The 17,739-nt window shown below is 37.5% G+C and overlaps 1 protein-coding gene across 1 annotated transcript in view; it reads right to left on the reverse strand.

Annotated features, from left to right (window-relative positions):
• Window positions 1-5,873: 5,873 nt before the first annotated feature.
• LOC132107184 (alpha-(1,6)-fucosyltransferase-like) overlaps window positions 5,874-17,739 on the reverse strand; it is a 106,436-nt gene continuing 94,570 nt past the window's right edge. Inside the window, exons 7-10 of the mRNA XM_059513425.1 lie at window positions 15,024-15,270; window positions 14,143-14,319; window positions 13,361-13,511; window positions 5,874-6,827 (exon numbers count right to left, since the gene is read on the reverse strand). Coding sequence (XP_059369408.1) covers window positions 6,498-6,827; window positions 13,361-13,511; window positions 14,143-14,319; window positions 15,024-15,270 — 905 coding nt within the window. The 3' untranslated portion in view covers window positions 5,874-6,497. The remainder of the gene's footprint in view (window positions 6,828-13,360; window positions 13,512-14,142; window positions 14,320-15,023; window positions 15,271-17,739) is intronic.

Consider the following 17,739-nt stretch of genomic DNA (forward strand, 5'->3'; position numbering starts at 1 on the left):
AAAATAAAAAAACACATATTTTGACCCATATTTCAGAGAAAATATATAAATATAATGGATATTGCCAAACGTTGATAATAAAGGGAAACACGTTCACTGAATGGAAAACCGAGTAAGAAGGAAAGTCATATAGATTTGGAATATGAGGATTAGTAAAAGATGACAATTATTGCATGCACTTTTCCTGTAATACTGTAACGAGTATCTGTCAGCTCTGATTCTCTGGACTGTCTTTCTCATAATGCAGAAATAGCTCAGGCTTTAAATATACAGAAGAATCGAAACAGATCAAAATAAATCTGAACAAAAGACACTAGGGACTGGTGGCCAATTAACAGAATAATGGATCCAAACTAAGATCCATTCAGAAAAAAAGGTCACAGGGCAGCACACTCACGGCTTATAATCAAAGTGCTCTCAGATAACGTGAGCGTTTTCCACTCATTTAATCACTGCACGAGTACTTTTTGAAGGATATTTCCAGGTTCAAAACAAGTTCAGCTCTGTGGCTAGCATCTGTGATGTGCATAAAATCAAACACAAATATGTTTACAGTAAAACACATGCATGAAAATCTGTGGAACTGTTTGAAGATGTAACATGATACTCATGTGACAGAAACACTCACCAACTCTGTGCAAAGTCATAATCCATGAGCAAGTAAACTTAGTATGAATTATAATCCAAAACAATGGGACCTAGATACAAGGCTTTGGAAATTAAAAATGTATTAGTGGAATAGTTTACCCAAAAAGGAAAATTTGCTGACACTTTATTCACCCTCAGGTCATCCAAGATGTAGATGAGTTGAGAAATGTAGCATTCTATCAATTGCTCACCAATAGATGCTCTGCAGTGAATGGGTGCCGTCAGAATGAGAGTCCAAACAACTGATAAACACATCACAATGATCCACAAGTAATCCACACCACTCCAGTCTATCAGTTAATGTCTTGTGAAGCTAAAAGCTGTGTGTTTGTAAGAAACAAATCCATCAGTAAGGCATTTTAACTTTAAACTGTCACTTCCAGCCAAAATACTAGTCCATAATCCATAATAATGCTTCCTCCAGTGAAAAAGTCCATCTCCTGTTGTCTTTCACATCAAAATCCAAACACATATTTGTTTAGAACTGTTTTGCCTTGTAAACGGTGCTTTCATCTGCACATATTTCACTCCTGATTCAGATCAGATGACTTCTTACTGAAGAAAGCATTATGGATTATGGACATGTATTTTGGTTAAAAACATGTTAATGACGGATTTGTTTCTTTTAAACACACAGATTTTGTCTTCTCAAGATGTTAACTGATGGACTGGAGTGGTGTGGATTATTGTGATGTTTTTATCAGCTGTTTGGACTCTCATTCTGACGGCACCCATTCACTGCAGAGCATCCACTGGTGAGAAAGTGAGGGTATGCTACGTTTCACCAAACCTGTTCTGATGGAGAAACTCTCTTGTATGGCCTGAGCACAGGATGCATGGAAGATACATGGAAGTTTCACAATTAAACATCTAGGTTGCAAAAGAGTTACCTGCTAGAAGTCAGTCTCAAAGCACTGGTCTGAGGGATTCATGTCATGCAGGCGCATTAAACCTGAACTCTGATGAAAGGAACCATTGATCAGTGCAGTGAAAAGTCTGCAGACCCACAACCATCTGAAGGAACACATCAGCCAATCAGATTTCTCCACTTTAATCGATCATTGGGTTTATAGAAGGCAAAACCCGAAAACAAAACAAATGAAAAACGTCTCGCAGACAAAGTGAACATTATTTGTCTTCATTACAAAAGAAAGTTAAACTCTGAGTTCAAAGCAGCAAATAAACAGACAAATAGTGTCAATAAAAATAAAGAAACGATGAAAGCTGAAAGAACATTTGGGTTTGCCTTCAGCTTCATTCAGAAACCATTTCAAAAGAGCATCTTGTCATTTTAAATCCTCAGTTTGTAATCGCAGCAACAGTAACCATTAGTGTTTCTAACACAACAACAAAGCCTTAAACCTACAGTGACACTTTAAATCACATCCATTTCTCTGTATGATGCAAAAACACAATTAATTTCTGGGGGTTATAGTCTCATCATTAAAAAAGATGCTTAAAGGGATACTTCACCAAAAAAATTTAAATTCTGTCATAATTTACTCACCCTCATGTTGCTCCAAACCTGTATGAGTTGCTGAAGATATTTTGAAGATTGCTGGTAATCAAACACTTGGTGGTTTCCATTGACTTCCAGTATTTTATTTTTTCTACTATGGAAGTCAATGGCAACCACCAACTGTTCAACATAAAAAAAGCCATTCATACAGGTCTGGAACGACAATGATGACAGAATTTTAATTTATTGGGTGAACTATCCCTTTAATGAACATCAAACCAAAAATAAGTTGGTTTAATAAGGTTTTGTGTGTAAAGTAAATTTGCGATTTTGACCTTTGAACTAAAATTGTATATTAAATTTGTTTTATCTAAAGAAACTTGCATTGCATTCAGTGTGCACATTATATCAATTGATGCATGAAAACATTTACGTTAAATGTATGTAATGTAAAATTTGTACTAGTCACTTTACAATACTTATGAACCTCCAATGAGATCATGTTTATAAATCATAACATCTAAAATTTGACTATAAATCTAATACTTTAAATTGTGAAGTTCCACCTATTTAAGAATTTATATACAACCCGAATTCCGGAAAAGTTGGGACGTTTTTTACATTTTAATAAAATGAAAACTAAAAGACTTTCAAATCACATGAGCCAATATTTTATTCACAATAGAACATAGATAACATAGCAAATGTTTAAACTGAGAAAGTTTACAATTTTATGCACAAAATGAGCTCATTTCAATTTTGATTTCTGCTACAGGTCTCAAAATAGTTGGGACGGGGCATGTTTACCATGCTGTAGCATCTCCTTTTCTTTTCAAAACAGTTTGAAGACGTCTGGGCATTGAGGCTATGAGTTGCTGGAGTTTTGCTGTTGGAATTTGGTCCCATTCTTGCCTTATATAGATTTCCAGCTGCTGAAGAGTTCGTGGTCGTCTTTGACGTATTTTTCGTTTAATGATGCGCCAAATGTTCTCTATAGGTGAAAGATCTGGACTGCAGGCAGGCCAGGTTAGCACCCGGACTCTTCTACGACGAAGCCATGCTGTTGTTATAGCTGCAGTATGTGGTTTTGCATTGTCCTGCTGAAATAAACAAGGCCTTCCCTGAAATAGACGTTGTTTGGAGGGAAGCATATGTTGCTCTAAAACCTTTATATACCTTTCAGCATTCACAGAGCCTTCCAAAACATGCAAGCTGCCCATACCGTATGCACTTATGCACCCCCATACCATCAGAGATGCTGGCTTTTGAACTGAACGCTGATAACATGCTGGAAGGTCTCCCTCCTCTTTAGCCCGGAGGACACGGCGTCCGTGATTTCCAACAAGAATGTCAAATTTGGACTCGTCTGACCATAAAACACTATTCCACTTTGAAATAGACCATTTTAAATGAGCCTTGGCCCACAGGACACGACAGCGCTTCTGGACCATGTTCACATATGGCTTCCTTTTTGCATGATAGAGCTTTAGTTGGCATCTGCTGATGGCACGGTGGATTGTGTTTACCGACAGTGGTTTCTGAAAGTATTCCTGGGCCCATTTAGTAATGTCATTGACACAATCATGCCGATGAGTGATGCAGTGTCGTCTGAGAGCCCGAAGACCACGGGCATCCAATAAAGGTCTCCGGCCATGTCCCTTACGCACAGAGATTTCTCCAGTTTCTCTGAATCTTTTGATGATGTTATGCACTGTAGATGATGAGATTTTCAAAGCCTTTGCAATTTGACGTTGAGGAACATTGTTTTTAAAGTTTTCCACAATTTTTTTACGCAGTCTTTCACAGATTGGAGAGCCTCTGCCCATCTTTACTTCTGAGAGACTCTGCTTCTCTAAGATAAAGCTTTTATAGCTAATCATGTTACAGACCTGATATCAATTAACTTAATTAATCACTAGATGTTCTCCCAGCTGAATCTTTTCAAAACTGCTTGCTTTTTTAGCCATTTGTTGCCCCCGTGCTAACTTTTTTGAGACCTGTAGCAGGTATTAAATTTTAAATGAGCTAATTAAGTGGATAATAGTGTAAAATTTCTGTTTAAACATTTGCTACGTTATCTATGTTCTATTGTGAATAAAATATTGGCTCATGTGATTTGAAATTCCTTTAGTTTTCATTTTATTAAAATTTAAAAAACGTCCCAACTTTTCCGGAATTCGGGTTGTATCTATTTATATTTAATATATATATATATATATATATATATATATATATATATAAGCTCTGTAATGCTTTCCTTTAATTTCAGGCACCACTGTGGATGCACAATACAAAAAAAAATCGCACAAACAATCTTTGTGAACACACACATAAACACACACACATACGGACTGAAGACAGATAAAGAACTTAAGAGCACAGCGTGATGAGTGAAGTGAGTGAATGAGTGACAGGTGTGAATCAGATTACACCAATAAATCAAAAGAATGAAATATAGAAATTACATTTTGCATGAAGAACACGAAGCCTGTTTTAGGAGCATTAATTGTTTTGACATTATTTATAAATAAATATTTTCTGCAATTTACATTACTGCAATGTGCATGAACATTTAATCTTTTAAATTTATATCAGCAAAAATAAAAAGCATTATAACAAATACTACCATCAGGCAAAAATGATATTATATAATTATAAATAAATTAACATACTTACACATTTAAATTTACAGACAATTAATAATAAATAAATACATGGGTCAAAGACGAAAAAGTGTTTAAGCATAAAAGAAAATGTAATACTGCTTTAAATTGTTCTAGCCCCCCCCCCCCCCCCCCCATAAAAAAAATGCAAAAAGTTTTCTGTTTTATTTAATTGCAATTTTGTTTTTGTTTTTCTGAGCAAAAAATAAATATCATACATTTTCCCCTGATTTACAGAAGACAACCAGTAAAATGTCATTCAGTGTAACAATCTTGTCAGGCATATTTACAACAAAAATCTATTTATGACATATTAAAAGACTAATTACTTTCACCCCAAATACTAATGAGTTGTAATTTTACATTTTTAACATTTGCCACTATCCTAGGTTTTGCCCATTTGTTAGTAAGAATTTTTTACTAATTTAAAACACAATAAAATTTAGTATGCTCCATTATTCTTTTAGGTATTTTAATATGTCAGAATAAACATGTTGTTTGAATTTATGCATAAATATTGTGTTACACTGAATGACAATGTAACATTATTTCAACCAAATTTTGACATTTTATTCTCCAAAAACTTATTTGAAACCTTAAAAGTAGACATTTTACTAAGACATTTTATTTGGCTTATAAACATGCCTGACACTCCTTCTGATGCAAAATAAACCAATATCCAGAGTTATTCAGTTACTTCTAACAGTACATTGACTGAACTGCTAAAAGAGAACCGATGATGGGATGCGCACGAGCAGAGCAGCTGGACTGAGTCTCATCCTGCTGGGACTTGGCATCATCACAGTATGTTAAGGGGCGTAACATTTCCGTCACACGCTTGAGGCATTCTGCCAATCAAAATCCGCTGAATAGCTGGCCAATAAGAGCACACCTTGGTTTTTTAGAACGATGAGCTTTGTAAAAATCAACACATTTCAGAAAGGCGGGACATAGAGGAGAAACAATAATGTATACTGTAGTATGTGTAAAATGTGTATAGTACGTGTATGAGTAAATTTTTTTTATTTTATTTTTTACCTTAAACTGCATAAACACATTGCTGTGCATGAAATACCCAAATTAATGTTCTTTTTTGCAACATCATATGATCCCTTTAAGTAAAAGAAAAAAATTAAGATTTGAAATAATATTTTTCTTAATATAATCATATATTATAGCTCTAACAAAATGCAATAATAAAAAAATTATTAATAAATAAATTACAGAATCATTTTTTATTTTTATGAAAAAAGCTGAAACGTTTGTATTAGATTTCATCCCCTGCTTTAAATTAATAAATATTATTTTAGAGTCCAGACCTTTTTTGTACTTCATGAAAATAAATGTCAATGGAAAATATTCAAAATAGGCTTCGCTTCCTAATACAAAATATAACGGCTTACTTTTTCTGTTGATTTTGTTGGTGAAATGTGTTCTCTATGAGTTTCACTCCAGTTTGAGGACAGAGAAAGTCACAAAAAAAGGCAAGAGAATATAAAAAAAAACCACATTAAAACATTTTTTTTTTTTAAATGTATCATTAGTTTCTGCTGATCGGAGTGCTGTTTAAAAGGCTCTTGATGACCACAGCAGTTTATGAGATCCTTTTGCAAACCAAAAAGGTGCGTCCATCCTATAAATACACACACGCATACATCTCTTTGAGTGTCTGTTATCCAGTGCATGGCAAGTTCAGCCGTCCATGCGTTAATTATTAATGTGTTGTTCTATAAGCTCAGCAGCTTGTCTGCTTCGGGGTAAGTGGGATACTTCACCGTCTCGATCTTCTCCTTGACTTTATAGGATGGATAGAGGCCAGTGCGTCCCAGTTTGCGGTTGACCCCTTTCGAGTAGCCATCCCAGTGGTTTCCAGCCACTCCGATGACGTCTCCAGGCTCCAGTGGGATGTCCTCTGCAGTGCGCGCCTGGTGCGGGTAGATGGCGATTTGGTTGTGTGCGTTCTGTCCACCGAAATAGTAGATGTCATCCAAAGAGCGGAAGAAAGCCGAGGCGTCCGGATGAAGAGTCTGCATGATTTCATATGCCACACGACACACCTGAAAAAAACCAGAAGAACAAAGTCAGAAATCTGTTGGGCAGGAAAAACAAAAAGTGTTAAAGTAAAATGGAAATTCTTTACAATAAAGTTAACATTAGTTAATGCATTAGTACAAAGCCCCCTCCACCCCCCACCCACATAAAATTTTTTTTTTCTCTCAATTTAGTTTATCTTGTTTCTTATTCATCTTTTTAAAGCTTCCGGCTTTGCTATCGTTCAGACGTTCTAGCTTACTGCTCTGTGCTTTGCTTCTTATTTCTGTACTTTTCTTTGATTTTTCTAAGATTTCTACACCAGCAGATCAGCACAGTCCTCAAAAAACAGATTTTTTGGCACAAACGATGAAAACTAAAAACTCTTTGGGACTGGAATAATACTACAAAAAGAAGACTTTGCCTCCACTGATAGCAGCTTACATTCCAGAGAGGGGAAAACAACTGCCTACATTCAAACAGAAGAGAGAAAAAATGCCTCCTGTTGGATCTACTTGTTGCATGAACTGCTGCAAACTTTTACAAAGGATTGTGATTCTTGAAACAAAGTTACTAGCTGGACTTCCAAAACAGACGGAACACTTAGCAGATCGTCGTCATGGACCTTCTCAGCATACAGCCGGTGAGTCCCATGAATCTTATGAATCTCAACAGTACCGAGTGTAGAGGAACAAGCCGAAACTGATCGCCACACTAATCGATGGCACAAACAGGGAGCGAGACCCAAAGGAACACGAAATATCAGATTGTCACGAGTTTCTCGCATTGCTGCCGTAGCTTCCTCTACCCCAGATTCGACAATGACAAGGCTTGTGAATACTGGCATTCAACCACCCCCTATACATCTTGAGAACAGATTTGAAGCATTAATGAATGTGGGTGAGGAATCCCCAAATGTATTTAAAGATGGATCTGATCAGCCAGCAGCTAACATCGCTACTAACAGGCGCTCAAGGACGAGCAGACAGCGGCTTTCAGCTCAGAGCGCAGCCAAGCCAAGGACTCTGATAGTGGGTGACTCTGTTATCAGAAACATCCGTAGCAGGACTACAACAACATGCTGCCTTCCTCAAGCAACGGTCTCTGATGTGAACAAGGAACTTCAGAACATTCTGATGAAGCACAAGACTGCAAATCGAATCATCATCCATGTGGGGAAGAATGATATTCGGAAAGAGCAGTCAGAACTCCTTAAGAAGGACTTCAGTGAACTCTTTGAAACACTTTGAAGACTCAAAGTTCAGTCGTTCATCAGTGGACCACTCCCAGCAAGGGGAACAAATATGTTTTCACAGTTGCTTGGGCTGAACACATGGCTACAAAGATCTTGTAATATAAAAGGAGTGAATTTCATTGACAACTGGGGGAAGTCGTGGCCTAATGGTTAGAGAGTCGGACTCCCAATCGAAAGGTTGTGAGTTTGAGTCCCGGGCCGGCAGGAATTGTGGGTGGGGGGAGTGCATGTACAGTTCTCTCTCCACCTTCAATACCACGACTTAGGTGCCCTTGAGCAAGGCATTGAACCCCCAACTGCTTCCCGGGCGCCGCAGCATAAATGGCTGCCCACTGCTCCGGGTGTGTGCTCACAGTGTGTGTGTGTGTGTTCACTGCTCTCTGTGTGTGCATTTCGGATGGGTTAAATGCAGAGCACAAATTCTGAGTATGGGTCACCATACTTGGCTGAATGTCACTTCACTTCAATCTTTTCTGGGGCCATAGACAATTGTTTAAACCGGATGGCCTCCACACAAACAAACTTGGTGCTAGAGTGTTTAAGGACAATATCTACTTTTCCCTCCGTCATCCTTCAGCAGAGTGTGTCAATCCATTCAGCACACACACACCGGGTCCGAGTCATCATGTGGTTGACATATCCCACAAGGACACTGATAACACCATGCAGCCAAAACAAGCACTGCTCATGGACACTATCCCGACTGAGCCCTGCCCACAGACCTCCTCACAGACTGACTGTGATGTATCAAAACAGCTACAAGATTCAGCACCCAGGGATGACTTTCTGGAAAACAGCCAGGGAAGCCAGGACAACATATCACAGCCACCGGAAACACCAGAGACACAGCCCATCTCACCAGACACATTATCACTTTCTCCAGCATCTCCACTTCTGTGCTTCTCACAGAAAATGGAGGAATTGGTGTATGCTGGGACTAAACTCTCTAACTCATTTGCTGCAAGCCCGCAGATATCACAAAAAAACGGCAGGCCCCAAAAACACCAAAGCCTGTGGTCCCTGCTCCTGCGAGAGCTCTTCGACCACTGCCACAACGCCAGGGCCCAAACCCTCTATCTGCTGAAGGTGAACCAAAAACAACTGATAGCAGCTCTCAGTGATATGTGTCGGGTCCCCGCTATAATAACAGCAACATTCACAAATGCCTACTGAAGAAGCGGGAACCCAGTGTGCCTGTAGCTTTCTCTATTTCAGTTTTATCACGTGATAGAAAGTCTAAGGCCATCTCAAGCCGAAGGGCAAACTCATCTAATCTGCGGCCTATTATGCATCAAACTAAAATTGATGTAAAGACACAAAGCACAGCCATCAAGTTAGCATCTTTAAACATTCGCTCACTAAAAAATAAATCATTTCTAATCAATGACTTTATAACCACAAACAATCTGGATTTTATGGATTTTATAGCTGCAATGCAACAGTCCTTAATGAAGCAGCCCCTCCTAACTTCACTTACATGAGTGTCTGCAGGACTGCTAGGAGAGGTGGGGGTGTAGCTGCTCTATTTAAAGATGTCTATCAATGCAAGCAAGTGTCATTTGGTCAGTACTTGTCTTTTGAATATTTAGGGATTGTGCTAAAAGGTGCTCCACGCATTCTGTTTATTATTATTTACAGGCCTCCAAAATACTCTCCAGCCTTTGTTGAAGAGGTCACAGAAATGTTATCAATGATTTCCTCAGAGTTTGACTGTTTTGCTATTGCAGGGGATTTTAATATTCACATAGATAATTCAGAAAATAAAACTACAAAATAAATGATAACGGTTCTAAACACTTTTGACTTGACTCAGCATGTGCATGGACCCACACACAAAGGTGGACACACTCTGGACCTAATCATCAGTAGGGGTCTAAACATCTCATCCATTGTTATTAAGGACATAGCACTGTCTGATCACTTCTTTTCATTCATTTTGATATTTTGATGTCTGCTCAAACTGAATCTAGATCGGTCTCTGTCAGAAGGAGATGCATTAACAAGAACACAAGTGTACTATTTATGGAGGCTATATCTTTAACACCAAGCATTTCTGCAGACTCTGTTGATACTCTCCTTGATTCATTCAACTCAAAAGTTAAGAATGTTATTGATGATATTGCTCCAATAATAATCAGTATGAAAACAAACAGACAGAAATCAGTTTGGAGAAGATCAACAGCAGTTCAGACTATGAAAAGACAATGCAGAAAAGCAGAGCGGATGTGGCGGAAGACAAAACTTGAAATTCACTTCAGCATCTACAAAGACAGCCTTCATGCTTTTAATGTGAAACTAGCCAAAGCTACACAGAATTTCTTCTCAAACCTTATAAACAGTAACTTAAATAACACTCATACTCTTTTTGCCACTGTTGAGAGACTGACAAACCCCCCAAGTCAGATTCCCAGTGAAATGCTATCAGACGGCAAATGCAATGAGTTTGCATCCTTCTTTTCTGAGAAGATCATCAATATCAGGAAGGCGATTAGCCAACCTCAAGTAATGCAGAGGTCAAACAGATTAGGCCACAATATCAAAAAGATACTATGTCGATTTTTGAAGCAATTGATAGCAAAATTCTGTAAGACATAGTGCAGCACCTAAAATCGTCAACCTGCTATCTTGACACACTTACCACATCTTTTTTCAAAAGTGTGCTTAACTGCTTAGAAGCAGATATTTTAGAAGTGGTGAACGCCTCACTTCTTTCTGGGACATTTCCAAACTCCTTAAAAAATGCAGTTGTTAAGCCCCTTCTGAAAAAGAGCAATCTTGATAACACCATTTTGAGCAATTTTAGACCAATATCTAATCTTCCTTTTATGTAAAATTATAGGAAAGGTCGTTTTTAATCAGCTGAACAAATACTTAAACTAAAATGGATACCTGGACAATTTTCAATCTGGTTTTCGACCGCATCACAGCACAGAGACAGCACTCATTAAGATAATAAATGATATTCGCTTAAATTGTGACTCTGGCAAAATATCGGTGCTGGTATTGCTAGATCTCAGTGCAGCGTTTGACACTGTCGATCATAACATACTACTAGAGAGACTGGAAAACTGGGTCGGGCTTTCTGGGATGGTACTCAAATGGTTCAGGTAATACTTAGAAGGGAGAGGCTATTATGTGAGTCTAGGAGAGCATAAGTCTAAGTGGACGTCCATGACATGCGGAGTCCCACAAGGGTCAATTCTTGCACCGCTCTTGTTTCGCCTGTATATGCTTCCACTAAGTCAAATAATGAGAAAGAACCAAATTGCCTATCACAGCTATGCTGATGATACCCAGATTTACCAAGCCTTATCTCCAAATGACTACAGCCCCATTGACTCCCTCTGCCAATGCATTGATGAAATTAATAGTTGGATGTGCCAGAACTTTCTTCAGTTAAACAAGGAAAAAACTGAAGTCGTTGCATTTGGAAACAAAGATGAAGTGTTCAAGGTGAATGCATACCTTAACTCTAGGGGTCAAACAACTAAAAATCAAGTCAGGAAACTTGGTGTGATTAATCAGCAACTAAAACTATAATCAGCAACTATTAAGCAGTAACTAAATCAGCATACTATCATTTAAAAAACATTGCAAGAATAAGATCTTTTGTTTCCAGCCAAGACTTGGAGAAACTTGTTCATGCCTTCATCACCAGCAGGGTGGACTATTGTAATGGGCTCCTCACCGGCCTTCCCAAAAAGACCATAAGACAGCTGCAGCTGATCCAGAACGCTGCTGCCAGGATTCTGACTAGAACCAGAAAATCTGAGCATATCACACCAGTCCTCAGGTCCTTACACTGGCTTCCAGTTACATTTAGGATTGATTTTAAAGTACTTTTACTCGTATATAAGTCACTAAATGACCTAGGACCGAAATATATTTCAGATATGCTCACTGAATATAAGCCTAACAGACCACTCAGATCATTAGGATCGAGTCAGTTAGAAATACCAAGGGTTCACAAAAAACAAGGGGAGTCCTCCTTTAGTTACTATGCCGCCCGCAGTTGGAATCCGCTTCCAGAAGAGATCAGATGTGCTAAAGCACTAGTCACATTTAAATCTAGACTTAAAACTCATCTGTTTAGCTGTGCATTTATTGAATGAGCACTGTGCAATGTCCGAGCTGATTGCATTATATATTTTCACTGTTTTTTTATTTTATTTTATGTAAAATCATTCTCTAACTGTTTTAAATTCATTTTAAACAAGTACAGTTTTAATAATTTTAAAAGTTTTAAAACTGCTTGTTTTATTCTTGTTATTATTTTTCTTCATTATTATTTTACTTTCTTTTATGTGAAGCACTTTGAATTACCATTGTGTACGAAATGTGCTATATAAATAAACTTGCCTTGCCTTGTTTTAGTTAAATTAGTCTTTGATTAAATTTGGTCAATGTGTCCACGGTTTACTAAAACAAGGGAACAAATTATTGATTTTCTATATTACCACAATAAATATTTTTCTGTATGCATGTTATGTGCAGGGCTCCATAAATATGAAAATAGCAATACATTTTTTTTTACAGCATTTATTAATTATATTGTTGTTTTAGTAACAATAATTGTCTACCATTACTGTGATTAAAAACATATGATTTCAAAATGACAAAAATACTGTTTATAAATGAACCTTTATGAATGAACATGGGGCCTGTTTAAAGACCATTATAACTATTATTGCATTTTGGCATTATTTTAATAACAAAGCACGTTCTCTGCCTCAATGCAGGGTTATTATGATTAACTAAAACCAAAATTAAAACCATAATACAATTGCATTACTTCAAAATAAAAAGTTAACTACAATGAAACAAAGTATATATATTTTTTTAGTTTATTTTAGCTAATTCCCAAGGAAACATTTCTATTAATTTTAATTTAGTTAACTTAACTTGATGTACTGAAATAACAAACTAAAACTAAAATAAAAATGATACAAAGAATTTAGACACACACCCATAAAAAAAAAGAAAAAAAAAAGAAAGATGCAAACAGCAAAATGTCAAAAAAAGAGGAAATTATAAAAACTAAAAACTGATTTAACAACTAACACTATCTCAGTAATACTGAAATAACACTGCATTATTTTTGCATATGACTTTATGTACTTCCGTTTATGTTTAATAGATTAATTATTGGCAGAAGTCAGAAAACTATTAGATTAACATTTAGATAAACAAATGCTGTAGAAATAGTGTTTACTGTTCGTTCATGTTTACTAGTGTATTTAATGTTAACAAATTAATCCTTATTGTGTTAAATGTTATTGATAAAATAAACAATTATCAATGTACCTGTGAGGAGAAGGTGCAAACCAGGAAGTCAGTCTGGGACAGGAAGTGGATGTCCAGGATGACGCCTCTGAGTGAATTCTCTGTGTATCGGTTATGTAAACTCGCTGACCAAGAGATGGAGTTATCACTGATGAACTCATAGTCTGGATACCTGAAAAACACAGAATACTGGATTTTAAATCTCATATTACTTTTTAAATATATATTTTAAATATTTTATATATAAAAGGAGGGGCAGTAGGAGACTACTGGTAAATTTAGATTTTTTGTTGGCTTCCAAGTTTAAAATCTTCATTACGTCTTTGATGTTGACAATGAGGATTTTTTACCTGGAAGATGAAATTTTATATTTATATATAAAATTATAGTCAAATAAATTTTAAACGAATAAAAAACAAACAAACAAAAAAAAAATCGGAAACTATAAATACATCTTAATTTTCATGACAAACTTAAAAATAAATTGCTAATTATATTTACATTTTCATGAAATTTTGATGACTGCTGTACATTAACATCTAGCTCTCATTGGATATATGTGTATTCGTGTAATGTAGTGTAAGCTTTAATATATTTGTTCAGTTTGCTGAAAGCAGCAGTGAATTGCAGAACGCATTTGAGGAAAGCTTTGATGTTATTTACTGAGAGCAAAACAAAACCTACTATAATCAGTCGTCGTCGTTCTGTCGTTTGTCTCCCATCTTTCCCTGAACTTTTTTCGGTTTGTTGTGTCATTTTTCAAAACTGTTGTTTCATGTCCTTAAAGACTCATCATAACTCACTTGATTTTTGCCTCCTGTAACAGCGACGGGTCGTCGGTGGCCAAGTACACTTGTTTTTTATCCACGTGGCTGCGTTGAGCCATGTACTGGAATTGTTCCTCCACATGGACCATGTACTCCTCTATGGGGTGAAACGCGGCCTCCGTCCCAACTTTATCTGTCCGTCTGACGTGGACACTGTAAGAAAAACTGGATTTATAGGCTTTATTTTTACAAAAACCATTGGAATTTTCCACTATTTTTTGGGATGGATGCTGGATGCTGACAAGCTCCAAAAATGCATAAAATAAATAAATGTATACATAAATAATATATATATTTGTATTTGCTAATTGTATTTAGGCTCCAAAATTATGATGAACAAAATGTATAGAAATCATAAACTTTTGTTGGCCTCACCGAGCTTATTTTTTTACACCAATCCAAAATCCAATGTTTCAGAAAGAGGTGCAAAAAGTGCAGAAATCAAGTACTTATTCACCAAACACATCAGTCATTTTCTATCTCTATCTTTCCAGCTGATCTCTATGCTTCACTATAGATTTACTCTATTATATTTGTGGGGTTATTACATTTCACAGTGCTTTCAAGAGACAATGGTGCTTCCTATGGGGCCGCAGTCATTTAATTCTCATTTATTCTCAATTTCATTGTGATTTTGAGTCATGTTCACTCTTGTTATCGTGTGCCATCTTCATCTCGCAGTGTTTTATCAGTGAAAAACCCACCCAGACACATCCGCCACGGGCGCAGATAAACACACACACACACACACACACACACACACACACACACATATACACACACACACACACACACACACACACACAGACAGATGGAAAGAAATGTGACAAGACAAACAAGATGAGAGAAACACCCACCCAATGATGGGGTGTTTAAAGCCCAGTTTGACACAGGTCTCCTGGATCTCCTTCTCCAGCCAGGCCTGAGGACGGACCAGGTACTTGACGAACTGAGACACCCACCAGACGGATGGGTCACCATGGAGACGCTGCAGTCGGGGCGCAAGGTCTTCTGGGATAGCGAGCGGGAGGTACGGAGGTCTGGGGTGAAGACTGTCCACGATGGGCAGCTCCACCACCTGAACATCCCGGTCGTGAGCCTCACCTGTAGAGAAACACATCATAGCAACATATGCAACACGTTGTTTTAAACCTCTACTACTGTTAGAGAGCTTCTAGAATCCTAACCAACACACAAATACATACAGTGACGGTCAAAGCTCTAGAGTGATCAATGTTTTTGAAAGTTTTTCCCTCAGAAATCAGTCTAGTATGTTGATTTGCTGCTCAATTATCAACACTTATTATTGGAGGTTATTTATTAATAATGATTCTTAGTATTATAAATTATTTTGATTGCTATAATGCTTTTATATTTGTGTGTGTGTGTGTGTGTGTGGAAACAGTAATACATTTATTTTCATTATTCTTTGATGAGTACAAATATGGAAGTAAAATAATGACTTATGTCTTTGATAATGACTTATGTCTTTGAAACAAAAAAGCATGCTGAATAGCACTATCTGAAAAAATAATGCATTGAATTAACAGTACTTGCATTTTAATGCCTTGTATTTCCAGGGCTTGCATCTTTAGGTCCTGAAATTTAATATAGTTGTTCGTTTAAGCTGTGAATATTACAATTAAAAATATTTCACACACTTTTTCATAATTTAAAAATCAATAATTCATATTCACGTTCCAGAATTCACTTCCAAAATATTAAATCGGTTAAAAAATACGATGTATAATATTCAACAGGCAAATTTCGGTCCATTTTATTTCACTTTCCAAATTAGCTTCCACAAATTCAGTGGTTAAAATTCGGCAGATAATTGGCCCTTTCACATCCGGGAGCTGCAGGAATAGCAGTAGAGCACAGAGGCATGATCTCCATCTGCTGTCAGTCGCTCACCAGCAGGTGGTGCAAGCAGCTGTTAAATAAGGCCAAAGCAACAGGTGGATTAAGTAATACAGTTACAAAAACTGATCTGCAGAAATTAAGCAAGCGCTAAGTAGAAGTTTTGATTATCGGGGCATGTGGAAAAGCTGATTGTGCATATGTTTATTTCAACCTCTTTGCTGTTGCCAAGTAAGCAGCATTCAAAGGAGATTATAATGGTGTTTTACCCAACGCTGAATTACAGAACTAACATTACATCTAAGGAAGACACATATTGCTTTCGGTTGTTTAGTTTGCATAACTTTGTGTCATGGCTTGTGCGTCGCTGTGCTGTAATACTGGGGATCCCCTCACGTCACACTCCAGGACTCCCCAATGACGAGTAAAGCTTCTCAATCAATTAATACTGTGATATAAGACCTCAGATCTCAGAATACATTTTTCCCTCAGAAATCTGTTAAAGAAAAGAAAACACATTACATGGCTCAGCGCACTAACAGTGACAGCGATTAAAAGACAAACTCACATCTTACTGATGAAGCAAACTATATACAGACAGATGTGGATATGAACGCAAGTTACGGAACAAGAAAAAGTGCATGTTATATATATATAAAATCATTTATTTAATTTATTTAAAAAATAATTAATGAATGAATAAGGGGCCCTTCACATATCGCGCCTAATAACGCGTGGAAAAGGCTATGTGCGCCGCTTCCTCCTTCTTTCCAAAGCGCTCGGGCAGAAGCGCTCCTGAGGCTAAGCAACAATGATGCGCTCTCTCCATGAAGACGCGGAAATTTCAGCAAAGGATAAATGGATTTGCAGCACAAAAAAATCGCTTTCAGTAGCTCTGCTACTAAATTTATTTCAAAATGGCAATCCATATACAGCTATGATCAGCAGTTCCTTCATTTTGGCTGAGCTTTCAACGTTGTTACAGGAAAGGATGAAGCTGAATGTTTAGTTCTTGTCACATGACCTGCGGTGCGCTTGTGGCATTCTGAAAGTTGAGATGTTTTTAACTCGATGCAGTGCGGACGCGCCTGGAAAAACGGGACCGCGTCGCACCGCGTGCACATCGCGACCGCGTGCACATCGCGACCGCGTCGCTTCCATTATGAGCGCACATACCGCACGCATACATTGGAAATAACGAACTTGAGCATGCAAAAGACGCGATATGTGATCGCCCCCTAAGAAATGCGGTCTTCTACTTCAAATATGCCGTGGAGAATCACAGAAAGTGACCGAATTCAAGAACATTGTTGCAGCATCTCTCATGCAACGAATAAACACCACTAACTTGGAGAATACAGTGAAAACTCCTCTTCTCGCGTCTGCCCTAGACCCTCGGCACAAACATCTCAGGTTTCTCGATGAAAACATGAGAGAATTAAGAAAAAAAACTTTATTTGAACATTATCAGAACATTTTCCTTGATGCGAGTGGTGCGGATGCAGTCGCCACGATGAAGAAGATGCAATGCCCACTCGTCCGAAAAGGCTGAGCCAGTTCTTCAGCGATGATTACAGAGAGTCCAGCCGAGATGAATGGGAACAGTTCTTGCTGGAGCCATGTATTCCACCAGATGAGGATCCCATTGAGTGGTGAAACGAAAACACGAAGCGCTTCACAAAACTTATTCGCTTAGCACACCGTTATTTGAGA

This window comes from Carassius carassius, chromosome 27 (assembly GCF_963082965.1).
Source record: "Carassius carassius chromosome 27, fCarCar2.1, whole genome shotgun sequence".
Lineage (NCBI taxonomy): Eukaryota > Metazoa > Chordata > Actinopteri > Cypriniformes > Cyprinidae > Carassius > Carassius carassius.